Source organism: Rhinopithecus bieti, unplaced genomic scaffold (assembly GCF_001698545.2).
Source record: "Rhinopithecus bieti isolate Rb0 unplaced genomic scaffold, ASM169854v2 scaffold_947, whole genome shotgun sequence".
Classification (NCBI taxonomy): Eukaryota; Metazoa; Chordata; class Mammalia; order Primates; family Cercopithecidae; genus Rhinopithecus; species Rhinopithecus bieti.
In genome coordinates this window covers 1,592,373-1,617,786 of record NW_016803664.1, presented here as the reverse complement: position 1 = coordinate 1,617,786, position 25,414 = coordinate 1,592,373, and the positions used below count along the sequence as shown (strand labels likewise).

Genomic DNA, 25,414 nt, shown 5'->3' with positions numbered 1-25,414 from the left:
AAAAAAAAAAAAAAAAGTATTGTACAAACAATTGCTTACACTGCTACCAAAGTAAATTTGACAAGTGAAATAGTTATATTTCGCCAAGTTATAAAAGTAAATGGATTCCACATTAACTAAATATTTAAAGATTTTAAAAATATGGAAGAAAGTTACATTTTCACAGTAAGTAACTAAAGAATATGTATTTTTTAGGATTCTTTTTAGTATGTCCTTTTGTTAATACTCACTACACAAATTACTATTAAAAGTAGTCCAAACAAGCCTGGGCAAATGGCGTAACTCTGTCTCTACAAAAAAAAATACAAAAATTAGCTGGGTATGGCAGCACATGCTTATAGTCTCAGCTACTCAGGGGGCTGAGGTGGGAGGATCAACTGAGCCCGGGAGGTGGAAGTTGCAGTGAGCCGACATCACGCCACTGCACTCCGGCCTGGCAACACAGTGAGACCCTATCTCAAATAAAAGAAAAAGAAAAAGAAAAGTAGTTCAATCTGCCAATAACAGAGCACTAACCAACACTATTTCAGAAAAAGAAAACAAATAAAAGCAAAGTTTCAAAACCATATGCATCTCAATTTTAAATTTGTCGTAACTGCATTCAGGTAACTTTACAAGAATGTTAACATCACTGAAATTAGCAAGGTACCTGCACTGTTTCCCAGGTTTCAGTTTGCATTTTCTTCCCTCTGGTTGATTTGCATCGAAGCAGCATTCATCTTTACACTGGTCACTATAGCCACAATCACATTCTTCACCTTGTTCTACCATTCCATTTCCACAAATAGGTTGCCCAGATTCTGAGGAAAATAAACAAGACAAGGTAAACAATTGCATGCACACATTGATTTTATTTAAAATTCACACATTCTTTAGATCATCATAACAAAGGGATAAAGGAAAACTTTGATGAGTAAGTAGAACAAACTAGGAAATCTGGAAATCACGAGACCTAATTCTAACGGGGTCTGCTGCTAACTAGCAATGTGATCTTGAGCAAGTCACTTGCCTTTTGGGGGCCTTCAGTTTCTTAATCTGTACAGTGAGGGGATTTGACAGAGGGTCCCTTCTAGAAGTGTAACTTGCAACTTAGGCCATGCTACATTGAGCTTTATTGACTGTACTATTTATATCACACAAATACAAATCAAGTTAGGGCTTCACTAACCAGGAAAAAAAAAATTAAGCCTGTTTTTGCAACAGAAAATTTCAAACATACCTAAAAGTACTAAAAGAATATGTACAATGAACTCCCATGTACCAGTCACTCATCTTTAACACTATCAACAATATGCTCTTCTTATCTCATTTACTCCCATAATTTTTTTCTGGAGTATTTTAAAACAACTCCACCAAACATATTATTGTCCCTGTAAATACTTCAGGATGTATCACTAAGACATAAAGTTTTTTTTCTTATTTAAACCTAACCATAATAATCATGATCATATCTAACAAAATTAATAACATGCTTAATAACATCTAACAGCCAACTCATGTGCAGTTTTCCTCAACTGTCTCTTTACAATTTGTTGCTGTGAATCAAGTTTCAAACAAGCTTCCCCTAACCCCATCTCCTCCCCTCATGGCTGCTTTCTGAGAGGTCTCTTATGTTCCTTTAACATATAATAGATTTCCCCATTTTTATTTATTTTTACACCATTGATCTGTTAAAGAAGTTGGGTGATTTTGTCTATGAAATGTTCCACATTCTATTTAGCTGATTGTAATACAATCAGTAGGTTTTTTTTTTTTTTTAATGTACATTAGTCTTGCTGCTGAACTAAACCAAGCTCCTTAAGGGAAAAAACATGTATTATTTATATCTTCTGTATTCTCACAGACCTTAATGGTATTGAGCCAGATCTTCGTTGATTAAGATTAGACAGTCTCATCTAAGCATAGTGAATAATTTTAGAAAATGTCTTCAGCAGTCTTCTAAAGTTCTTTGATTTTTGTCAACGGAATTTAAAATTGGAATAGAAATGCTCCTCTTTGTAAGATCACAAAATCAAAGAGCTTTGGCAACTGCAAAGAATGATAAAAATCAAATGCCTTAAATGTTCTAGGAAATAAAACTAACTTCCAAGGAGTCTGTAACTTTTGCTAGAGACCATATACCCCAGTATAGGCAAAAACCTAGGGTTTTCTAGGTCTACAATCTGGTGCTCTTTTCTTTCTACTACACCAAATCGACGTGGAAAACAGTCATTGTACAGGCTTTAAGCAGAGAATTGAATAAGTAGAAGGGAACACATACATCTCAACACAGGAACCCATACATCTCAACACAGGAACCCCACATGAGGCCCATCTAAATCAAAAATGTTCTAGAAAGACTGGCTTTATATTCAGATAATTATTTCTTTATGGTAAATTATCTCCCTTTATTTATATCTGCAATATAAAACAGAAGCTTGGCATGAACATACGCACTCACACCGGCCCAGAATAAAGGAGCTGGGACAAAGCCACTTGGCAACAGGGCTGAGAACCCAGACCCTAAGGGCACAGAGGAGCTGAACCCTAATTTCAGGGCCCCCAGGGATGTTGCTGTGGAGGCCCCTGCTCTCCAGAGCCAGACTGGCCTAGGTGAAAGCAGAAAGTTCATTCTTAACCACATCAACTATTTTTTAAAATCTTGGAGGTTATTGAAGCTTCATCTCTGTTTCACTTCAAACCATCTCTTTTGTTCTCAAAAACTAGAAGCATGCACTATTTATAATAGTAAACACATGGAACCAACCCAAATGCCCATCAATGATAGACTGGATAAAGAAAATGTGATACATATACGCCATGGAATACTATACAGCCATAAAAGGAATGAGATCATGTCCTTTGCAGTGACATGGATGAAGCTGGAAGCCATTATCCTCAGCAAACTAACACAGGAACAGAAAACCAAACACTACATGTTCTCACTCATATGTGGGAGTTGAACAATGAGAACATATGGACACAGGGAGGGGAACACCACATACCAAGGCCAGTCCAGGGTAGGGGGTAAGGGGAGGGAGCACATTAGGACAAATATCTAAGCATGCAGGGCTTNATCTCTGTTTCACTTCAAACCATCTCTTTTGTTCTCAAAAACTAGAAGCATGCACTATTTATAATAGTAAACACATGGAACCAACCCAAATGCCCATCAATGATAGACTGGATAAAGAAAATGTGATACATATACGCCATGGAATACTATACAGCCATAAAAAGGAATGAGATCATGTCCTTTGCAGTGACATGGATGAAGCTGGAAGCCATTATCCTCAGCAAACTAACACAGGAACAGAAAACCAAACACTACATGTTCTCACTCATATGTGGGAGTTGAACAATGAGAACATATGGACACAGGGAGGGGAACACCACATACCAAGGCCAGTCCAGGGGTAGGGGGTAAGGGGAGGGAGCACATTAGGACAAACAGCTAATGCATGCAGGGCTTAAAACCTAGATGACAGGTTGACAGGTGCAGTAAATCACCATGGCACACGTATACCCATGTAACAAACCTACACATTCTGCACTTGTATCCTGGAACTTAAAGTGAAATTTAAAAAAAAAAAAAAAAAAAAAAAGGCCAGGCGAGGTGGCTCACATCTATAATGCCAGCACTTTGGGAGGCCGAGGCAGGCAGATCACAAGGTCAAGAGATCAAGACCATCCTGGCCAACATGGTGAAATCCGGTCTCTATTAAAAATACAAAAAAATCAGCTGGGCGTGGTGGTGTGCGCCTGTAGTTCCAGCTACTCGGGAGGCTGAGGCAGGAGAATTGCTTGAATCTGGGAGGTGGAGGTTGCAGTGAGCCGAGATCGTGCCATTGCACTCCAGCCTGGTGACAGGGTGAAACTCTGTCTCAAAAAAAAAGCAAAAACAAAAACAAAAAAAACTAAAAGCATGCATCTGCACATATATACTAGGTAAATAATGATTTTTATAAGTCTAGTAACAATTTTATAATTCACATGACACGTAATTTAGAAGAAAACAAATAATGAAGTCAGAAAATGTCAGACACATTATTTACTACACATTAATTTTTATTTCATATAAAATTAGTACTTCAAGTTAGTTATTTGCTAACAGCTTAAACAACAGTGAAGGTACTGTTTGTGTTTGTTTGTTTGAGATGGAGTCTCACTCTGTTGCCCAGGCTAAAGTGCAGTGGCACAATCTTAGCTCACTGCAACCTCCAACTCCTGGGTTCAAGCAATTCTTGTGGCTCAGTCTCCCGAGTAGCTGGGACTACAGGCGCACGCCACCATACCTCGCTTATCTTTTTATTTTTTGTAGAGACAGGGTTTCGCTATGTTGGCCAGGCTAGTTTCAAACTACTGGCCTCAAGCAATCTGCCTGTCTTGGCCTCCCAAACTGCTGGGATTACAGGCATGAGCCACCCTGCCTGGCCTAAAAATATTGTTTAAATGCAAAAATTATAATAGGTACACATTTTGTTATAATTTAAGAAAAAATTTTCTTTCCTGTTAATACCTACAAAGCAATATGTACATTTTTAAAAGTCAACTTATATCAGAAGGTTTACTGTGAAAATTCAGTTTACAAATGAAGAATCTTAATGTACCTGTACATTAAGCAGCATTAGAAAAACAACCACTGATAATAACAGTAACAAATTATAACATCAATGGAATTTCAATCTGCCCTTAGAAAAAGGCGGCTTTAAAAGATAAGGCCAATCAATACAATAAAAAACTGATTACCGGGACCTTATCAAAATTTTAAACTTTTGCTCAAGAAAGAACTGTGAAAAGGGTAAAAAGACAAGCTACAGACAGGGAGAAAAAATTTGGAAACCAGTATCTGACAAAGGACTAGAGTATCTAGACTATATCAAGAACTCTCAATACTCCAAAGAAAAGAAAAAAGTCCCACTAGAAATGACCAAAAAACATCGACAGACATTTCATCAAAGATGATTTATAAATGGCCAATAAGCACATGAAAAGATGTTCAGCATCATTAGCCACCGGAGAAATGCAAATTAAAACCATGAGATATCACAACACGCCCATCAGAACAGCTAAAATAAAAAACTGTGAAAACATCAAATGGTAGTGAAGATGCAGAGAAACTGGAACATTTGTGCAGTGCTGGTGAGAACATAAAATAGTATGGCCACCCCGGAAAAGAGTTTGGCAGTTTTGTACAAAGCAAAACAAGCAATTGCTATACGGTCCAATAACTGGATTTGGGAGCATTTATCTCAAAGTAAAAACTTATGTTTATACAAAAAACCTATACATGAATGTTTACAGCTGCTTTATTCATAATAGCCAAACACTGGAAACAGCCCAGATGTCTTTCAAATGGATGGTTAAACAAATAGCAGTACATACATAACATGGAATACTACTCAGAAATAAAACAGAACGAACTATTGATAAAGCAACAATTTAGATGAATCCCCAGGGAATTATGCTGAGTGAAAAAAGGCAATTCCAAAAGGTTGTATACTATCTGATTTTATTTATATAACTTTTTTTTGAAGTGACACAATTTTACATATGGAGAACAGGGTAGTAGGCGGAGGAAGGAACAACAGAAGGGAGGTTAGCATGGTTATAAAACAATGAGGGATCCTTATAATGACAGAACTGTTCTGACTCTTGACTGTGATGGTGGATACATAAATCTACGCATGTAATAAAATTGTATAGAACTAAATATACACAAAGAAAAATGAGAACAAAAAAACTAGGGAAATTGGAATAAGATCTATGGATTTTCTCAATATCAACATCCTGGTCATGATATTGTACTACAGTCTTGCAAGGCATTACCACTGGAGGGAAATGAGTGACTGAGTGAAGGGTACAGAGAATATATTACTTCTTATGAACTGTATGTGAATCTATAATTGTCTCAATAGAATTGCAATTAAAAACAAAATCCCATGTTTATCTGGAAATCTTCCTCAATTCTCCTTTGCTGTCACATGTTTAACCCCTCTTTAAGTGCTCTTAATGTACAAAGATGAATAGGCCTCAGTGTTTCCCCTAAAGAAACCTATGTGAAATAGGACAAGGAAACACACACACACAAAAACCCCTAATACAAAGTAAATATTTAGAGTATGTTCAATGCCACAAGAAAGACATAACAGATGAATGGAAGAACAAAATCTGGTCTATACATAGAATGGAGTATTATTCAGCCATAAAAAGGAATGGAACTCTGATACATGCTACAACACAGATAAACCTTGAAAATATTATGTTAAGTGAAATAAGCCAGGCACAAAAGAACAAATATTGTATGTCCTCACTAACATACCCAAAATAGGCTAATTCATAAAGACAGAAGTGGATTAGAGATTACCAGGGGCTGAGGGGAAGAGAGAGCATTACTGCTTAAAGGTTACAGAATTTCTGTCTGGGATGATGAAAAAGTTTGTAAATGAATAGTTAATGTAATTGATTACATTCACATTCATCACTGCACATATAATTAATGTCACAGAACTGTACATTTAAAATCAGTTTAAAATGGCAAATTTTATGTTATATATATTTTGCTAAAATAAGAAATAATTTCATAGTAACTTTATTCACATTACCCCAAATCCAAGGTATTCATTATAGGAGAGTAAATGTACAAACTAGGACATATTCATACAATGTAATACTACTCAGCAATAAAAAGGAGTAAAATACTAATGACGAATCTCAGAGCTGTATGCTGAGTTAAACAGCCTTCCACAAAAGGGTACAAACTGTGTAATTCCACTTATATGAAGACAAAGCCAATGTACAGTGAAATAAATCAGATAGTGGTTGCCTCTGAGGGTGTGTTGGGACAGAGCTTGATTGGGAAGGGTGATAAAAGAAAGTTCTGGGGTGACAGAAATGTCCTGTATCTTGATAGGTTGTTTACACAGGTAAATGCATCTGTCAAAATTCATCAAATGATGAACTTAAAATTTGTGCATTTCACTTACGTAGAAAACAGAAAAAGAACCATAAACAATATTGAACTCTAGTTAATGATTTGTAGACTAAAATGTTTTTAGGTGTGAAGGATACTGACTGCTGCAACTTACTTTAAACTGCAATAAATCATGAATTGAGAGATGGCAAGATTAAGAAATAACGAGATAAAGGAAATACAGCAAAGTGTTAGCAATAGTAAAATGCAGGTGGTGGGTATGTCAGTAATCACTGTAGAATTATTTCAAGTTGTCTGAATGTTTGAAAATGTTCCTAACAAAATGTTAGGAAAACATACATACCAACAAAACAGTTGTTTCTCTTCTTCTCAAGAACCTGGCTTATATTTCTAATACTACAGAGTGAGAATTTATTGTTGTTAAGTTTGTCCCCAGATGTTGCTCTTGCATACATGATGTAATTGCCATTTTCTTTTTGCCCCAAATTCTTAGATTCTCCTGGTGTGCACTCTGTTCCAGAATCATGCTGTCAAAAAGAATATAAAGTTACATAAACAGGAAGTAAAATAAGGTTTTCAGGTCAACTGATTAAATATAATGTTCTCATCAGGAAAACAATGGAAGCTTGTGGACTCTCCTTTAAAAATAATCTTACAATTGTTTTACACCTTGAGTAGGAAAAGAATTTGCTCTTTTAGGGGTCACTGTCTTAGAAAAGAAGGAAAATCAGTGGAGGTCTAGTCACAACAATTTATAACTTTGTAAGCAGGGACTAGAATTGAGGACAGACAGTCATAAAAGTCTATTAAAAATAAGCTCACTTACTTTTAAAAGCAGTAACAGTAAAATAAACTACTTTAAAACTACTAAATAGTCTCTAACATATATGTTAAATTACATGTTATGACTAGTTCAGAGAAGACAGAGGTGGGGAAAGACAAAAGAATCAAGAGACTGGCATGGGGCTAAATACACACAGAACAGGAATCTAAGACAGCTAACTTAATAGCCAATACATAAGAAAGATAAGTAAAAATGCTGACTAGGAACAGAAACACAATGACATATTTTAAAATGAAAAATGGTAGAAGCCTAGAGATAAAACCAAAATACTGCTTTGCCGAATAAACAGGAAACCGAGTTCTGTGTACATGTAACATATAAATGCACATAAGTGGTGTTTGGTTTTGATAAATTTTATTCAAGTGTCAGATACATAGAGAAAGATAGGCAGGGTGCGGTGGCTCGCGTCTGTAATCCCAGCACTTTGGGAGGCCGAGGCGGGCGGATCACAAGGTCAGGAGATTGAGACCATCCTGGCTAACACAGTGAAACCCCATCTCTACTAAAAATACAAAAAATTAGTCAGGCGAGATGGCGGGCGCCTGCAGTCTCAGCTACTCAGGAGGCTGAGGCAGGAGAATGGCGTGAACCCAGGAGGCGGAGCTTGCAGTAAACCGAGAATGCGCCACTGCACTCCAGCCTGGGCAACACAGCGAGACTCTGTCTCAAAAAAAAAAAAAAAAAAGAAAAGAAAAGAAAAGAAAAATACCAAAGCATAGCTCCCTGAATTTTCTCAAAGTAATGCTTATGAGATCCAGCAACAGAACACTACTACCAGATCCCAGCAGACCCTGCCATCCTGGGTGATATGCACTAAAACAAAAAACCCTCACAATGCCCCTCAAACAATTAGAACACATCAGAAGGAGCAAAAACACTGGACACTGGAGTAATAGTGCTATTTAATTAAAATCTTGTTTTAAATACCTAACAACTCCACTCTCACGATAGAAAAAGACTACCCAAGGGCGTTCTGCTTTTTCCTAGAGCCCAACTAAGTTACTTTCATTTTCTATTCCCTCTTCTGAGGCAACTGTTAAAATTAAAAAACGTGCCCTGTACTATCACCTTTATTCTTCCTGATACCTCTTGCCTTTCTCCTGAATCTAGATTCAGCATTTAACAACTCTATACTATTCACCAAAATTATCTTGCTTTATGTTTTCATCCTAAAACATAATGCAGTTTCTGAAAAGGTATAGCACTAGAATTATTCTCAGCATTAGAGTTTTAGGAAGGAAAGAAAAAAATCCCAACTCTGTATAACTCTTGAGGTCATCACAGAATATCTTGCCACTTTTCAATTCCGTAAATATTAATGAATGTCCAGTGCTATAAAAGGAGGCACTAAAATATAAAAATATAAAGATGAGAAAAGTATTATCCCTAGCCTTCAAGGTACTTACATTCTATTTTTAAAGGATAGCAAATCTTGACATATCCGCTTAGTCTGACTTGCTGCTGCATAAATCAATTAAAGACATTGCTAGTCAAACATTATTTTACTAGGCCAGGGGATATTGTAATAGATCATCATTAACAGGAATAAAAGGGAAAACAGATTGTAAGCAAGCATGCCAGCTATTTGCCATCCTCAGATAACGAATAAAACAAGCACATGAATAAGCAAAACATAAAATAGAACATGAAGGCCATCTTGACTGGACCCGCACAAGTATTGAGAGTTCAAATCAAGAGAAAGGTTTCACAAAGAAACTATAATCTGTTTGACAAGAAAACAGAAACATTTTTCTAACTATAAGAAAGAAAATTAAGAAAACAAAAAATGCATAAAAAAACCTCAATCATAACCTACCATGCACGATAACTATTAAAATTTTGATCTATTTCCTATCTGATTTATATCTAGCTATATCATATTTTAATATAATGTTTGGACTATACCATGTGTACGGTTATAACTTTTTTTTTTGAGACAGAGTCTCACTGTGTCCCCCAGGCTGGAGTGCAGTGGCGTGATCCTGGCTCACCGCAACCTTGGCCTTCTGCACTCAAATCATCCTCCCCCACCTCAGCTTCTCAAGTAGCTGGGACTACAGGTGAAGGCCACCACACCCAGCTAATTGTTTTTTTATGTATTTTTGGTAGAGACTGGGTTTCGCCATGTTGCCCAGGCTGGTCACAAACTCCTGGGCTCAAGCAATCTGCCCACCTTGGACTCCCAAAGTACTAGGATTACAGGTGTGAGTCACCACAGCCACCCTCCAGGTGTACAGTTATACACACCTTTCTTTCAGCTTAACACTATAAAATGAGCACTGCAAAACTTGATATTTAAATGACTGCAGAACATTCTGTGGTATTTTCATACTGTAGGGCCATTTAGGCTGCTTAAAACTTTTTGGTATTATAAATAAAACTACAATGGTTATATTTTCTTAATTTTTATTAAGGGCCACATTCATTTACATCATATAACAACATAGATCAAGATTTCAACAGGCAGACATGGGAAGGAACTGACTTCCTTGCGGAGGAAAGTTTTAAAGGTCTGTGAATTACTTAATTTGACAGATGAGGGGAGATAACACTAGAAATATTCTTAAACCCCAAATCATCAAACACCCTAAACATTAAGATAAGGAAATTGTATCAGCAATATTAGAAAGTAGTAGAAGTTTGTAAGCAGAAGTGGTATTATTAGCACTGTATTTACACGAAGGTGAATCTGGTGAGAGTAGGTACGTATTAGAATTTTCACCCTGAGAGACAGGAACTTTGTCTCATTTGTGATTAAAACTTTCCACAACAAAGTTTATAAAGTAGTTTATAATAGGTGCACAATAAATATTTCAGATAGGATAAATAAATATAAGAAATAATGTGAACCGCTCAGAAAAAGTAACATTGACATCAGTACAAATGCATAAGAGAGAAAGAGATTTCAGATAAAGATGTTAAGGGAGACGCGTTCAGGTGTTTATGATTCTGGCTGATCTTACTATTAAGTTACTCAACAAATATTTATTAAGCATTGTGTAATTTGGATATCTGTCCCCCCAAATTTGATCCCAATGTTGTTGGTGGGGCCTAACAACAGAGGCCTGGGTCATGGGGGCAGATCCCTCATGAATAGATTAATGCTCTTCCCGAAGGGTTGGAGGTGGGTGCGTGAGTACATTCTCACTCTCTTAGTTCCTGCAAGAGCTGGCTGTTAAAAGCCTAGTACCTCGGCCGGGCGCGGTGGCTCAGGCCTGTAATCCCAGCACTTTGGAAGGCCGAGGCGGACAGATCACAAGGTCAGGAGATCGAGACCACGGTGAAACCCCGTCTCTACTAAAAATACAAAAAATTAGCCGGGCGCCGTGGCCGGCGCCTGTAGTCCCAGCTACTAGGGAGGATGAGGCAGGAGAATGGCGTGAACCCAGGAGGCGGAGCTTGCAGTGAGCCGAGATTGCGCCACTGCACTCCAGCCTGGTGGACAGAGTGAGACTCCGTCTCAAAAAAAAAAAAAAGCCTAGTACCTCCTCTCTCCCCGACCCGACGCTCCCACCACCCCCACTCTTGCCATGTGATCTCTGCACATGCCAGCACCTGTTTACCTCCATCATAAGTGGAAGCAGCCTGAGGCCCTTACCACAAGCTGAGCAGATGCCAGCACCATGCTTTTTGTACAGCCTACAGAATCATGAGCCAAATAAACCTCTTTTCTTTATAAATTACCTACCCTCAGATATTCCCTTATAACAACACAAAACAGATGGAAGACAACCATCTACTATGGATACAGATGGCAGAATTAACAACATGTGCAAAAGAATGGGGTATAATTGAGTGTGGTAGGCAAAGAATGTGAACCAATTTCTCCATTAAACAATAATATAACATTAATTTAATAAAAACATCTCACTGGCAGGTAGGAAAGAGACTAGACAAGAAGTGAAAAAGAAAGGTCTAGATTCCCTACTACAAGTGCAGTTCACAGATGAGCACTAGCAGCAGCAGCATTATCTGGGAGTATGTTAGAAATACAGAAACTCAGGCCTCATCAAAGACCTACCAAAAAAGAATCTGTGTTTTAAGATTCTCAGATGATGTATATGCACATTAAAATGAGTGACCTGGGACTATAAGCCAGAACAAGTAGCTGGAAGGGTACTAAAATTCCCCTGGTAAGGCCTGGAACCAAGATGACTTGCTCTTGAAAATGCAAATCAACTATGAACAATAATTCTCTGCTCATCTCTAAAATTCCAAGCACTCTTTTAAGAACAGATCACAAAAGCAGTCAAGAGTTACAGAGATTAAGCACATTTTAAATACCTTATACAAGAACATTAATAATCTATCAATTTCTGATTGGGACGTAGAAGAAGAAAGACTTGCAACTTAGTGAGATGGCACCTATTTTACAAACGAGGGAAAAATTAGAGAAGTGCATTTGGGGATTTTAAGCTACAAGTAGATGACTTATTTTAAACATCATAAAACTTGCACTTTTCCAAGTGATAAGGTGAAAGTAAAATGAATTTCCATACAGTTTTCAAGTGTACATTTCCAAAATGTTATCTTTAATAAGCTCTACCAAAATCACAAAGAGAGAATATCATTATTTAATATTTCTGTGTTGTACTGATCTTTAAGGTCACTTAAAAGATTAATATAATGGACTGGGTATTAGATAATATCAAAGATTGTTGTTAATTTTGTTAGGTATAATAACCACATTGTGGTTTTATTAGAAAATGTCTAGTTTTTCAGGAATATGTACTGAAATATGTAAGGATAAACAGAGTTCCTTTAAATAGCAAAGAAAAAGAAAGAAATACGGATAGAAGTTATGGCAAAATCTTCACGTTTATTGGCTCTGAATTAGGGGTTGACAAAGTAGCCAGCAGCCTGTTTTTATATGGCTTAACTAAGAATGGCTTTTCCATATTTAACAAATTGTAAAAGCAACAAAGACTGTACAACAGAAACCAAACGCTGCCCCTGAAGCCTAAAATGGTTACTAGCAGGCCCTTTACAGAAAATGTTTGCTGATCCTTGTTCTAAATTATGGGCATATAAGGCTTTGTTGCACTATTTGTTCTACTTTTGTGTATATTAGAATTTTCTCATAATAAAAGATTTTAAAATATCAATCTCATTCCACAGTAGATAAAAGACTTTAAAATATCTCATTCCCTAAAATGCTTTAACAGAAACAAAACAAAAAAAGAATTTCTCACAATTTGCTGAACATTCAAAATGTACTTTTAAACAATGAATAATGATTCTCATTCAAAAGATATTTGAGTACATTAGGTACTAGGCATTGTTCTAGGGCCAGGAGATACAGATATTATTTTGTCTGAATAAGCCAGATGAAAATTCCTTGCCTTCACAGAGTTCTGGCATTGTTTTGCTTACTTTTCTCATTTTAATCACAAACATTCTATCTTCCTCCCTTTCAGTATGGTCAAATACATTACCATGCTCTGACATAAAAACTAAACACTTGTAAGTACATTTGTTTCACTGTAAATTTAAAATAAATCACTCAACGCAAAAATCAGACTAATAAGTATTTTTTAAGCTAATAATTAGACAATACTTACTGGGGACCCAAAGTTGTGTCCAACTTCATGAGCAAAAGTAATGTGAGAGACTTTGGGAGGTACATGAGACCCATAGTTCTGAACAGTAATAATTCCAGTGTTTAAGGACTTCTTCTTACCATCTGAATAGAGTTTACTTTTTTCACATATTCCTCCAGAGCTTCCTAATCCAGAACAAAAAAATGGCTAAGTTAGCATCTATTTCCCCTTATCCCCTAAAAAAGTAATATATGCTATATTAAATGAAAACATTTTATATTTTAATCTAAAATAGAACTGGTACTCAAACATATCACATATGCAAAAGTTTCTCTGGTCTAAGACTAAGAAGTCACTTCAAATAAAAGTTTTAATGACACTCATAAAGAAACTCCCAGGACTGAGTACACAACCTTCACAAAATGTTCTTCATAATCAAAATGTCCCCCAAATTTTGTTCCCATTAATTTAGGAAAACAAGTATTTACATTTCCTTTCAATTTGAATATATCCATATTTACATTGAGTCAAAGTGTACATCCTCTCATCTTTTAAAAAGAAATCTTATGATTTAAGTTAAATGAAAGTTGAACAAAATATCCTCAAGAAGATTCTGAGAAAGTCACTTCTACAAAAAGCAGTGACGCACATGAGTACATGTCCTGAGATACAACATACAATGTATTTGTAAAAAAAGAAAATAATTATGTCGAGAAAGTTAAAAAAAAAAAAAAAGAGGGGGTGGAGGAAAGAAGGAAAAAGAGAATACGGGTGGGAAGGAAGGAAGAGATAGAAAGCAAATGCGGCAAAAGGTTAATGATTGATTAATCTATCAAGAATTCACCATTGCTGAGCGCAGTGGCTCATGCCTGTAATAATCCCAGCACTTCTGGAGGCCAAGGCAGATGGATCACTTGAGGTCAGGACTTTGAGACCAGCCTGGCCAACATGGTGAAACCCCATCTCTACTAAAAATACAAAAATTAGCTGGGTGTGGTGTTGCACACCTGTAATCCCAGCTACTCGGGCAGGAGAACTGCCTGAACCCGGGAGGTGGAAGTTGCAGTGAGCTGAGATTGTGCCACAGCACTCCAGCCTGGGTGACACAGTGAGACTCTGCCTTAAAAAAAAAAAGAAAGGAAGAAGAATTTCACCATACTATTCTTGCAACCTTTCCGCAGGCTTGAAATTTTCAAAATAAATTTAAAAACTGAATTATGACTGTTCCAATATGTCTTTAGGGCACTATAAAAATTTAAAAGAAAAGCCGTATTTCCACTTAAATATTTTACCATTTTTTCATCTGTTCATTAACAGCGACTTTAGAATTTAATAGCAAAAGACAGTGCTTTCACAGCTAAAATCAATTATGAGAAACTGGAAAATAATAATAGGAAAATCAGAAAACGTCTGATCAATTCATGCCTTTATATAGACATTACACTGGTAAGATCATATTTTCTTTTAATTAACTTTATTATTAAGATTTTCAGTGAGAAGTTATTTAGTTTATATTTATACTTAAAAGTTTTCCCTATTTGATTTTTAAACGAAATACAACCAAATGGATAAGGGTATTACGATAACTGCTCAAATTAGCTTTCTATACACAAGTTACAACAAAGTTACTAAACCATTAAAAAAAAAAAAAGTCTAATATTGTTTCTCCTCCCCTTCCCATTCTGCCCGCTTCAAAAACAAGTCTAATATTTAGAATCACTAATAAAGCATGTAATAGAAGGCAATTCAAAACAGGTCTACAAGAATGGTATTATACTACAACTGTTGCCTTGCTCCCCTTAAATATAAGAAAACTATATGGCAACAAAACACAAATTTGAATTACTGTTACTATGTAATTCAGAAAGCTGAAATGAAAACTATATTTCAAAGAAAAGTAAACTAAAAGACTGAGTCACATGCAAATTTAACCCAGCAAGGGGTTGAGAACCTTTATGATATTCAAAATTTACTACCTTTTCTACACTGACAACTGAGTAGAGAGAAAATACTAAATAACTTGTCAGTATTTACTATATTTTCCTAAGCTAGTTCTACTTTTGAAGCTGAGTCCTGAGGAGCACATCATTATTTCTGGAAACCAGAAAATATATAAATAAGTATTCTGTATATAATAATTATTGTACACACAGCATAGTTTTAAACAAATAGTAAATTAATATCCTGCCTTAGTGAAGATTTGTCATGTGCATATTGGTCCAATGCAGTACTGTCAAACTTGAATTAAGCATAGAAGACTCCACACTTCAAATCTTTATCAGTTAAAAAAAAAAAGATAAATAGGCATATTTTAAAATCTCTGATAATACACATTTTTCTGCACTTTTAGGGTCTGGTTAATTTAAGAGAAGAGTATACATAAATTAGAATATACTATCCTGAAATATAGTAATTTATATATTGCTTCTTAAAAACTGTTTTTGGTCTTTATGATTATTGCTTATATGAAAGTTTAAAATAGCCAGGCACAGTGGTTTACACCTGTAATCGCAACACTTTGGGAGGCCGCGGCAGGCCGATCATCTGAGATCAGGAGTTGGAGGCCAGCATAGCCAACATGTTGAAACCCCATCTCTACTAAAATTACAAAAATTAGCCAGGCGAAGTGGTACATGCATGTAATCTCAGCTACTCCAGAGGCTGAGGCAGGGGAATCACTTGAACCCGGGAGGCGGAGGTTGCAATGAACAGAGATCATGCCACTGCACTCAAGCCTGGGCAACAGAGCGAGACTCTGTCTCAATCAATCAATCAATCGATCAATGGAAGTTTAATATTTGTTACAGGCTAATAGCATATGTTGGAGTAACTTGATTATACAGGAAGAAATAAAATACTATTTGTAACTCTGAAAGTTATGGTTTAATTTTTTAAATACTGCAACTAGTTTTGATATGCCAGAAAACTCAGTAATGAGGTATTACATATACCCACAGCTAAACCATTAACTCAAACTCAATTGCTACATATTTTAAATTTAAGATTTTATTATACATATATTCATCATTGACAAATATAAGTTGTGAATAACAATGAGAAGGGTGAAATGTTTTAAATTCAGGTCAAAAGTAATTATTGATGAATGAGTCAATGAGCAACAAAGAAGTATAATGACAATTTTCTATCTGCAGGATAGTTTGAGAGCTAAAGTCAGAGTACCCGTCCTAAACTTCAAAACAGACCAACTCCACCCCACTCCCCCAAAAAAAGTCTTAGAAAAAAATACAAGAGTAATATGATACCTTGACATATTCCATAAATACAGTTTTGATGTGAGGAGGCCAAAAATTAATAGTAACATGCTGATCATACAATACTAATCTGAGCAGTAATTCTGGACCAGACCATAGTACTACTCCCAGAAGTGTTACTAGGAAATGTGAGAGCACAGTCATTTGGCTTTCAAGTCTGGAGAGCACTACTCACATGTAAAGGGTAGGGATCAAAGATGTTAAATATACAAGGGGTCCAGACAAGCACAAAATGCCAATAGAAAGTGTTCCATTGCAATATTCTAATGATGTAATTTTCCCAACATTTGAAATTATACTTTTAAACTATGGGTTAAGAATAAGCTGTGGGTTTTCCCGAGAACCCTGTGTTAAGTTCTGTATGCTCTCAAATTTTAATATGTAATATCAAACTAAAACACAGAATCTAAAAAAACAGAAGAGACTATTTCTACCAAATGAAATGCCTCAAAAGATGTTCTTCACAAATAGAGGAGTACTAAAGGTTTCAGGACTAACTATAGAGATGAATTCCAAAGCCAGCCTCATTCAATGATGAGGCTGAACTGAGACTCTGTTCATTCAGTTAACTGATACGACCTATAGGTAGAAACATGAAGACTCAAAGGAAGAGCAAAGACAGAATTACAATGAAAAAATAAACAACTAGAAGAAAAATGATTTTCCTGAATTTATAGACAGAGAACAGACAAGAATCCTGTCTCCCACCTCTCAATCCATTGCTCTTCCCATTATGCCATGACAATTACTCAAAATTATATCAAAATATTATAGCTCAGTATGATTTTATAACTCTTCTCTCTCAAGAAAGAAGAAAACATTCCATCAATATATAACCTCTACTAAGAAGCAGAAAACATTTCAGCTGCTTATTTGAAACATCTAAGAAAAGGCTAGGATGTTACTCTGTGTGTGTGTGTGTGTGTGTGTGTGTGTGTGTGATTTTATTTATACATATATAAAATACCTAGTAATATAATTGCCAAATGAACTGAATCTGGAGTCAAAAGGTCCAGATTCCAGATCCTGTTCCACCTCTAGCTGTGTGATACTAGGTTGGTCACAAAGTTTCTGAACACAAGTTTCCTCATCTGTAGAAAGGAGACTATAATACCTACACCTCATAAAGGTATTGAAATAATCAAGACTAAATATATAACATTCCTTATTTTAAAAAAAAATTAAGTCAAATATGAAACTCAGTTCAGCTAGTAGTAAGGGCAAAGACAAGTGAAGAAGAAAGCTGGCAGTGTTATTTCAAGGCAGATAACCTACACTAGAAAAAGCTGGACCAAAGGGACAAAGATCCCTTTTCTTTCCCACTTTGGCCTCTATTCTTCTATGTCTGCCCAGCCTCTCCCTAGCAGCTCTTAGAAGATGGCTTCCAAGAGCTGAAGTTAGGGGTTTAACATAGAGTAATCGAAGCAGATACCTAATGTCTGATATAAAGAGAGATAATAATATAAAAGGAAAAAAGGCAGAGGCGGGGAAAATGGGGATAGAACATTGACAATAGGAGTCTCAGTTTTCTATTTTGGTTGCCAATCACCATATTTTTGCTCATGAAGTACACAGGAAGTATCTTGTTTCACCTTCATGAAGACCCTAATAATGAAAATACAGAGGCGGAAGGATCACGAGGTCAGGAGATGGAGACCATCCTGGCTAACATGGTGAAACCCTGTCTCTACTAAAACTACAAAAAATTAGCCTGGCACGGTGGTGGGCGCCTGTAGTTCCAGCTACTCGGGAGGCTGAGGCAGGAGAATGGCGTGAACCCAGGAGGTGGAGCTTGCAGTGAGCGGCGATCACGCCACTGCACTCCAGCCTGGGTGACAGAGCAAGACTCTGTCTCAAAAAAAAAAAAAAGAAAAGAAAAGAAAAGAAAATACAAGTAACATGCCCCACCATTTTCAATTCAAAACTCTGCCCACCTCAGGAAAATGAGCAGCATCACAAATGGTGATCCAAATATCACAAACAATAAGACATAAACACTGAGTGTCCCAAAAGCCCATAACTACAGTTTAATCATGAGGAAAACATCAGACAGATTCCAAATAGAGGACGATTCTAAAATATACCTGACCAGTACTCCCCAAAACTGTCAGGGGAGGAAGGATGGAGATTTGAGAATACCTAATCTGTTCAATTTTTTGTAAATCTAAAACTGTTCTAAAAAATAAAGCCTACTTTAAAAAAAATAAGTAGTTGAATCTAAAGACATGAGAATATCTGAAGATTTAGGAAGAATTTTACCAAATTCCCACAGAATCATTACATTCTTAAATATAATAGTCTATAACTTAAAATGCAAAATGGCAGGAAGTTTTTAGTTTAAGATCACAAACTCACTTACCCAGGAGGCATTTTGTGAGCAAGCTTTAGAGACAAAAATATTAATGTGGTGCTTCTCAAACTTCAGTGTGCATCAGAATCACTTTGAGAACTTGTTCCAACTAAGACTGCTGGGCTCCACACCTATAGTTTCTGATTCAAGTGACCCGGGTACGGCCTAAGAACTTATATTTCTAACAAGTTCCTAGGTGATGATGATGGTGCTAGTCCACGGATCACACTTTGAGAACCACTTATTTGAGACTTCAGAACTACCATATTAATGGATATATACAAACAAAATCATATGAGACCCTGAGTTTTTAATAGTACTTACTAATGAATAGGGAGAAGAAATCACAAACTTTGTGATAAAATCATCCAAACATTGAAGGGGCAAAGAGATTTCAGAGTATAGAAGTTTCACACATGAAAAATCACAGGAAAGAGTGAGCTGTACAATCTGCTGACCAATCCAAGTAACAAAAAAAGCACAGATTATCATAAAAGACAAATATCCAAAAGTACTGCACTATTAATATGCAGCCCATGACATAAACTTGTACTTTAAAATGATACCATGAAATTGAGTACACTTTAAAACATAGAAGAAAAACAAAAGAAGCTATGGCAATTGTAAAATATTAACTTAAAATAATGACTTTTAAAAAAGGAGAAAGAAATATAAAGGAAAATAAAGAACTACTTAAGATCTTAAAATATACAAAACAAATCAAAGAACAAACTAATAAGAATAGGAATACAAAAGCTTCTCTTACTCTGGATAAAGCAGAAGTTTTTGTTTTTGTTTTTTAAAAGATAGAAATGAATTATCAGAAGGAGAATTTGTTGTATATAGCTCAGAAGATAATATACTATTGATTAAACTCTACTTGGCACAATTTATATTCAAAGAGCCTGGGGTCCTTTCTACTCATCTTTCAATTAATAAATTTGGATTTCTAAACTAGGAAACTGAACTTATACAGTAAATCACTGCTCCTCCACGACACTCCACCCCCACTGTAATGGGAAGGGTATTGTTCCATCCCAACATTATCAATGACAATAGCTTTCATGGCTAAGGCAGAAACTCAGCAGAGTATGAACCCAGGTGATGATGTCAATGGAGTTGTGGGTACCAGGGACTTCCTGCCTACATCTCTTTCATGCAGTGCTTCCCTTTTATTTGAATAAAGGCTAGAAATAAAATAATAAAGGTAGGCTTTCTTTTCTACCTGCCACTCTTGATGAGGATTTCTCTGCTCTTTATCTCACTACAGAAGAGAGAGCAAGACAGTTTTCCTCTTTTGATTCTAAGTACCCTATTTTGGGGAAATATATAACATTTATTAACTTTTGTGGAAAATTAAATTTCCCTTTGGGTTTCAGAATTACCACTTTTCTCACAAAATTATTTACTTCATTTGGTCTATTCAAATGTCAGGAATCAGGATATTTCCCTGTATGCATTTCAAAATAAAAAGCTCCTTCATCTATTGTGCCTTTTCCATTATGCTTATGAGTCTTGCCTAACTCAAGTAGCATAAATTAAGATATTATAAGGCATCACTTTCTCCTATACTTTGAAAATTCAACATTCCCTGAAAACTCCTCTTTGTTTCAAGTAGTAAGTTAAGAAGTATTTAATATGATAAACTACCTGAAGGTGCTCCAACCCAAGCCAGACCAAGTACGCCATCATCAAAATCTCGGTCTGTGAAGACATAGGCCAAACAGTAGTCATCATGATTCTGCTCAGAATTCAATTCCAGAAACTTCTCCACACCAATATTTGGGAAACGGAAAGGATTTGTAGGGTCCTTCTCATCAGCAGTTGTATTGATCTAAAATCCAAAACAATAATTTAGTAAGTAATTAATGTTAGCAGAGCTTTAGTGTAAATGTCTGTTCACCTTCTTCTGCATATACCTGGACAATATGCTCCCATGGAAATCAGGCCTGAATTAAGGCTTCTAAGGTTGTTCCCACTGCCCACATCCCTGAGCTGATCACAGAAGGCAAAACAATAACAACAAGTAAAAAAGAAAGGCTAAGTAGGGAAATTAAAATTGAAGATGTTAAATTTCTGAGCAAGTATTCACCAGATTGCTGAACACTGAACACTTGGGAAGAAAAAACAAGTTTTGCTTTCAAAAGCTCAGTAAAGGAAGTAAAGTTTCTCAAATTTAATTATCCGAACAAGTCTCCTTTAGTCCTAATCTCCTACATATGGTGACACCTACAAGGATATAAAACCCTGTATTTTAGCTAATTACTAGAATATAAAATAGGTATCAAACCCAAGACTGTCAGTTCAGCAGACAAATCATTTTCCTGGTTTTCCTTGCCTAGAGAGTCACATGAGCCAAACCAAACTAACTGCAAATTTATTTTTTTTTCCTGATTGTGGGCAAGAATTTTGCTTTCTAATTTAAACTCACTTCTTTTACTATTTCGAACTGAGTTATTTCAGAATGTTTCTTTTGACACTTAGCTACTATACTCCTACCACAGGTTCCTCCTTCGGAATCTGAATAATCTGTTCTAATACCAGACTTCTATTAAACAAAAGCTTTTATTTATTAGCCCCTGCATCCTTTCAGAGACCTGTCTCCTATGAAGTCCTAGAACAATTTGGCTTTCTCCAGGTAAGCTAAGGCATTACAATATGAAAGTAAATGTTTTTACTGAAAGGCAAACCTCAGTCTATTTGAAAATGTTGGCAATAAGAGGATCATATAATGGTTGAAACAACAAGAATTACAGGTCTCTTTATGACCCGTACTCTCCAGTAAAACCAAGAGGCTCAGAAGCAGAAAGGCAAAAACACCACTGAGGGCAACTGCTTAAGAACAGATTTTAGAACATCTAGTTTATCTATTAACAATTAACCAAAAACAATCAGTTATGGCCATTTAACACCAAAAAAATTCAAAAACAAGCAGACTGTATTTTACAGATACTCCATGCTTGAAGACATGCTGTAGATGGCTTTCTCTCACTAAATATAAAAACGAAATTTCCTAGTAATTCTCTAATACTGGCTATAAATAAAAATTGCATCTAAGGCCAGGCACGGTGGCTCATGCCTGTAATCCCAGCATTTTGGGAGGCCAAGGCGGGCGGATCACCTGAGGTCAAGAGTTCAAGACCAGCCTGGCCAACATGGTGAAACCCTGTATCTACAAAAATACAAAAATTAGCCAGGCATGACGGCGGGTGCCTGTAATCCCAGCTACTTGGGAGGCTGAGGTGGGAGAATCGCTTGAAACTGGAAGGCAGAGGCTGCAGTGAGCCAAGACTGCGCCATTGAACTCCAGCTTGGGTGACAGAGTGAGACTCCTTCTCGAAAAAAAAAAAAAATTGCATCTAAATTGTAATTACCTATTATTTAAATGGCTTATTAATATTTGCTGACATAATATAAATTTTAAATTAATAGGCTGTGAACAACCTTCAACAGATAAAACTTTACTAAAGTTTTAATAAGAGTTAAGGACTAAAAACAACCAACTACCACATTATTTACTTATACACATGTATTTGTTCATAATACAAATCATTTTCCTCAAAGGGCATCACTAAAATGTGTTGAGGTGCTCTCTATTTTTCATTATTTGCATTTTATTGCTCTGCCTACTAAACAGCAACACTTAATACTTCTTATCATTGTTACTTGCTCATTTAAGGATTTATATTGCTCACAGAATACATGAAAGCAATTAATTATGAACAATTCTTATACTGTAAATCAGTAAATCACATTTCACCTTAAGAAAATCCAACACTTAATACTTCTTATCATTGTTACTTGCTCATTTAAGGATTTATATTGCTCACAGAATACATGAAAGCAATTAATTATGAACAATTCTTATACTGTAAATCAGTAAATCATATTTCACCTTAAGAAAATCCAATTTAAGATTTAATCATACTACTTCTAAATTTAAGGACTACCTACAGCTATGTGGCTGAATGTATATACTAAAATTTTCTAGTACAGATATTTTATCTAACTATATTTCAAGAAAAATAGGAAAGCATAAATATTAAGGAACCCTGTGGCAAATACTTTTGTGAAAGGATGATTTTTTAAAGTTCGATTGTTTATTTAGTATATAAATACTGTTTCTTAAAAAGCTATACATATATATTTAGAATATTCAGAAATTTTTTGAAAAAATAGCCTAAATTTGTCAGTAATTTATTTATTTACCTATAATTTATAACATTAAAACTAATACTATGTGACCCTATGGCTCTGGATGAGCTTTTCTCAAAATGCCTAAAGTATTTTGGAATCTGTTCATGTTAATATNAGTATTAAGGGTTTTCCAACTTCCAATTTTATTTAAACACTGTATTTATCCTCTTTCTCCCCTGGAACACCAAATGGAACATACAGTGAAAAATATTGCACAAAGCAAATTTTAGGAAACTGAGGGATAATGTCAGGGGGAAGAAGTCAAGTACTATATCTGTAGTTATTGAAGGGTTAGAGCTTTCTTAATAATATGTTAATGAGACAGACTGAAAACACACTTCACTTCTATTATAGTCCGGATTAAGACCTTATACATTTAATTCTTAAATCTTAAACCCAAGTATCTGTGTGTGTGTACATGTGTAAATGCCAGGAGTAAAAAACTGCATCAATAGATACAAATTAATTTAAATTATTTAATTCATAAAGATAAAATTAAAAGCAAGCTTTTTTGTGTGTGTGTAAACATGGTCTGGATTGTTGCACTTTTTAAGTGTTTTTAACTATTTAAGTTCCTTACTCTTATGCGTTTCACCATGAAACTGATGTTACGGATCCCAGAGAAGTCTGTGGTCTGGTAAATTGTATCAATCGCTTTAACATGACTGGATATCTATGATTTAAAAAAAAGAACATTTTAGAGGCAATGTTGAAATATGAAAAAGATTATAAATTTCCATTTTCAAAATCAATAATTATTCATGTCCCACCACATTCACATTTTAAAATGTCAACATTATATACTGGACAGAAATATGAAAAAGATTAGTGAGTTGCGCTGACAGGGGAGATTCTATTTTCTTTTCCAGACTCCTCTGGCCAACAACAAACATGCCCACTTGTTTGGTTTTTTTTTTTTTTGGAGACAGAGTCTTGCTCTGTTGCCCAGGCTGGAGTACAGTGCTGCAATCTTGGCTCACTGCAACCTCTGCCTCCCAGATTCAAGTGATCCTCCTGCCTCAGCCTCCCGAATAGCTGGGATTACAGGCGCCTACCACCATGCCCGGCTAATTTTTGCATTTTTAGTAGAGACAGGTTTTACTATGTTGGCCAGTCTGGTCTCGAACTCCTGACCTCAAGTGATCCACCCACCTCGGCCTCCCAAAGTGCTGGCATTACAGGCATGAGTCACCACAACCAGCCCAAACATATACTCTTGTTTCAGTCACATAAAAGTTTTGTTTCCTCAATCCAATCCTACAATGTCACATGTCCATTCCTTTTCATGTACATCCTATGCCTGGAGTATCTTTCTCTATTTATCCTTCGGACTCAGCTCAAACATTTTTATAAGAACTTCCCTGACAGTTCAGGACACACAGTTATTCCCTGACTTTAATCTTTCTATTGCTGTGCTAGTACACATTCTGTAAGCTTTGTTGACCACTTTCTATATTCTTGGCACTGTTTTAGGCAATGGGGATATAGTGGTGAACAAAATACAGAAGGTCCCTATAAATTTACAGAGGCTTACTTTAGTAGGGGAAGAAAAGAGGGAGATAATGCAAATATAATAAATATACATTCAGATTTTGCTAAATTCTACAAGGAGATAAACGATGATAAACCCAAAAGCATCCGTTTACCTAGCTGACCCCCAACTAAACTTTCTAGCTTCTAAACCACTCTGTAGACAACCTTCCTAACTTCATTTACAAAAGTACTCTTGCTACCATTTGTGTAAAATATATATGTATACTCTCAAAGTTATTTTCAAAGAAACTGTAAAAACATAAAACAAGATGGTCAAGTAAAAGCATTAACAATAATCACTTCAAAGGTAGCCCACCCAGGCTGCCAAACACTGCTAATGAAATTCCTAGCTGTGCTCACAGGGCTCATTATAAATTCATGCTATTTTTGTCTTGAAATGTATTTCTTCCTTGGTAAATCCTAGAAAATCTCCTACCTCATTAACTATTACGTTTTTCCTCACTAGCTTCTCTTCCTCAACCTATTCACCATATACAGATAGCTCCAATTTCTTCTCCTTTGGTTTCATTCTTTCCACATTCAATCTCTCAAGGCAACCTTTCCCTCAAGCTCTAGTTTCACATTTTCAAAATCCTAAGGGAAGAACTACCCCCAGCTTTTACACATGTTTAAAAGTAAGTTCATCCTCACCACAAAAATGAATCATTTATACTAGTGGTTACCTCCATCTTCTCCATTTCAAATCCTTTGAGTCAAAAGTTCATTCATCAAATTCTTACTGGGTACCTTAAACACGAAGGACAT

General features: G+C 35.9%; 1 protein-coding gene across 1 annotated transcript in view; it reads right to left on the bottom strand.

Moving 5' to 3' along the window:
- The window catches only part of ADAM10 (ADAM metallopeptidase domain 10), a 163,701-nt gene that overhangs the window by 31,779 nt on the left and 106,508 nt on the right, over positions 1-25,414 (bottom strand). Inside the window, exons 7-11 of the mRNA XM_017896388.1 lie at positions 23,697-23,789; positions 20,570-20,753; positions 13,319-13,482; positions 7,257-7,440; positions 650-800 (exon numbers count right to left, since the gene is read on the bottom strand). Coding sequence (XP_017751877.1) covers positions 650-800; positions 7,257-7,440; positions 13,319-13,482; positions 20,570-20,753; positions 23,697-23,789 — 776 coding nt within the window. The remainder of the gene's footprint in view (positions 1-649; positions 801-7,256; positions 7,441-13,318; positions 13,483-20,569; positions 20,754-23,696; positions 23,790-25,414) is intronic.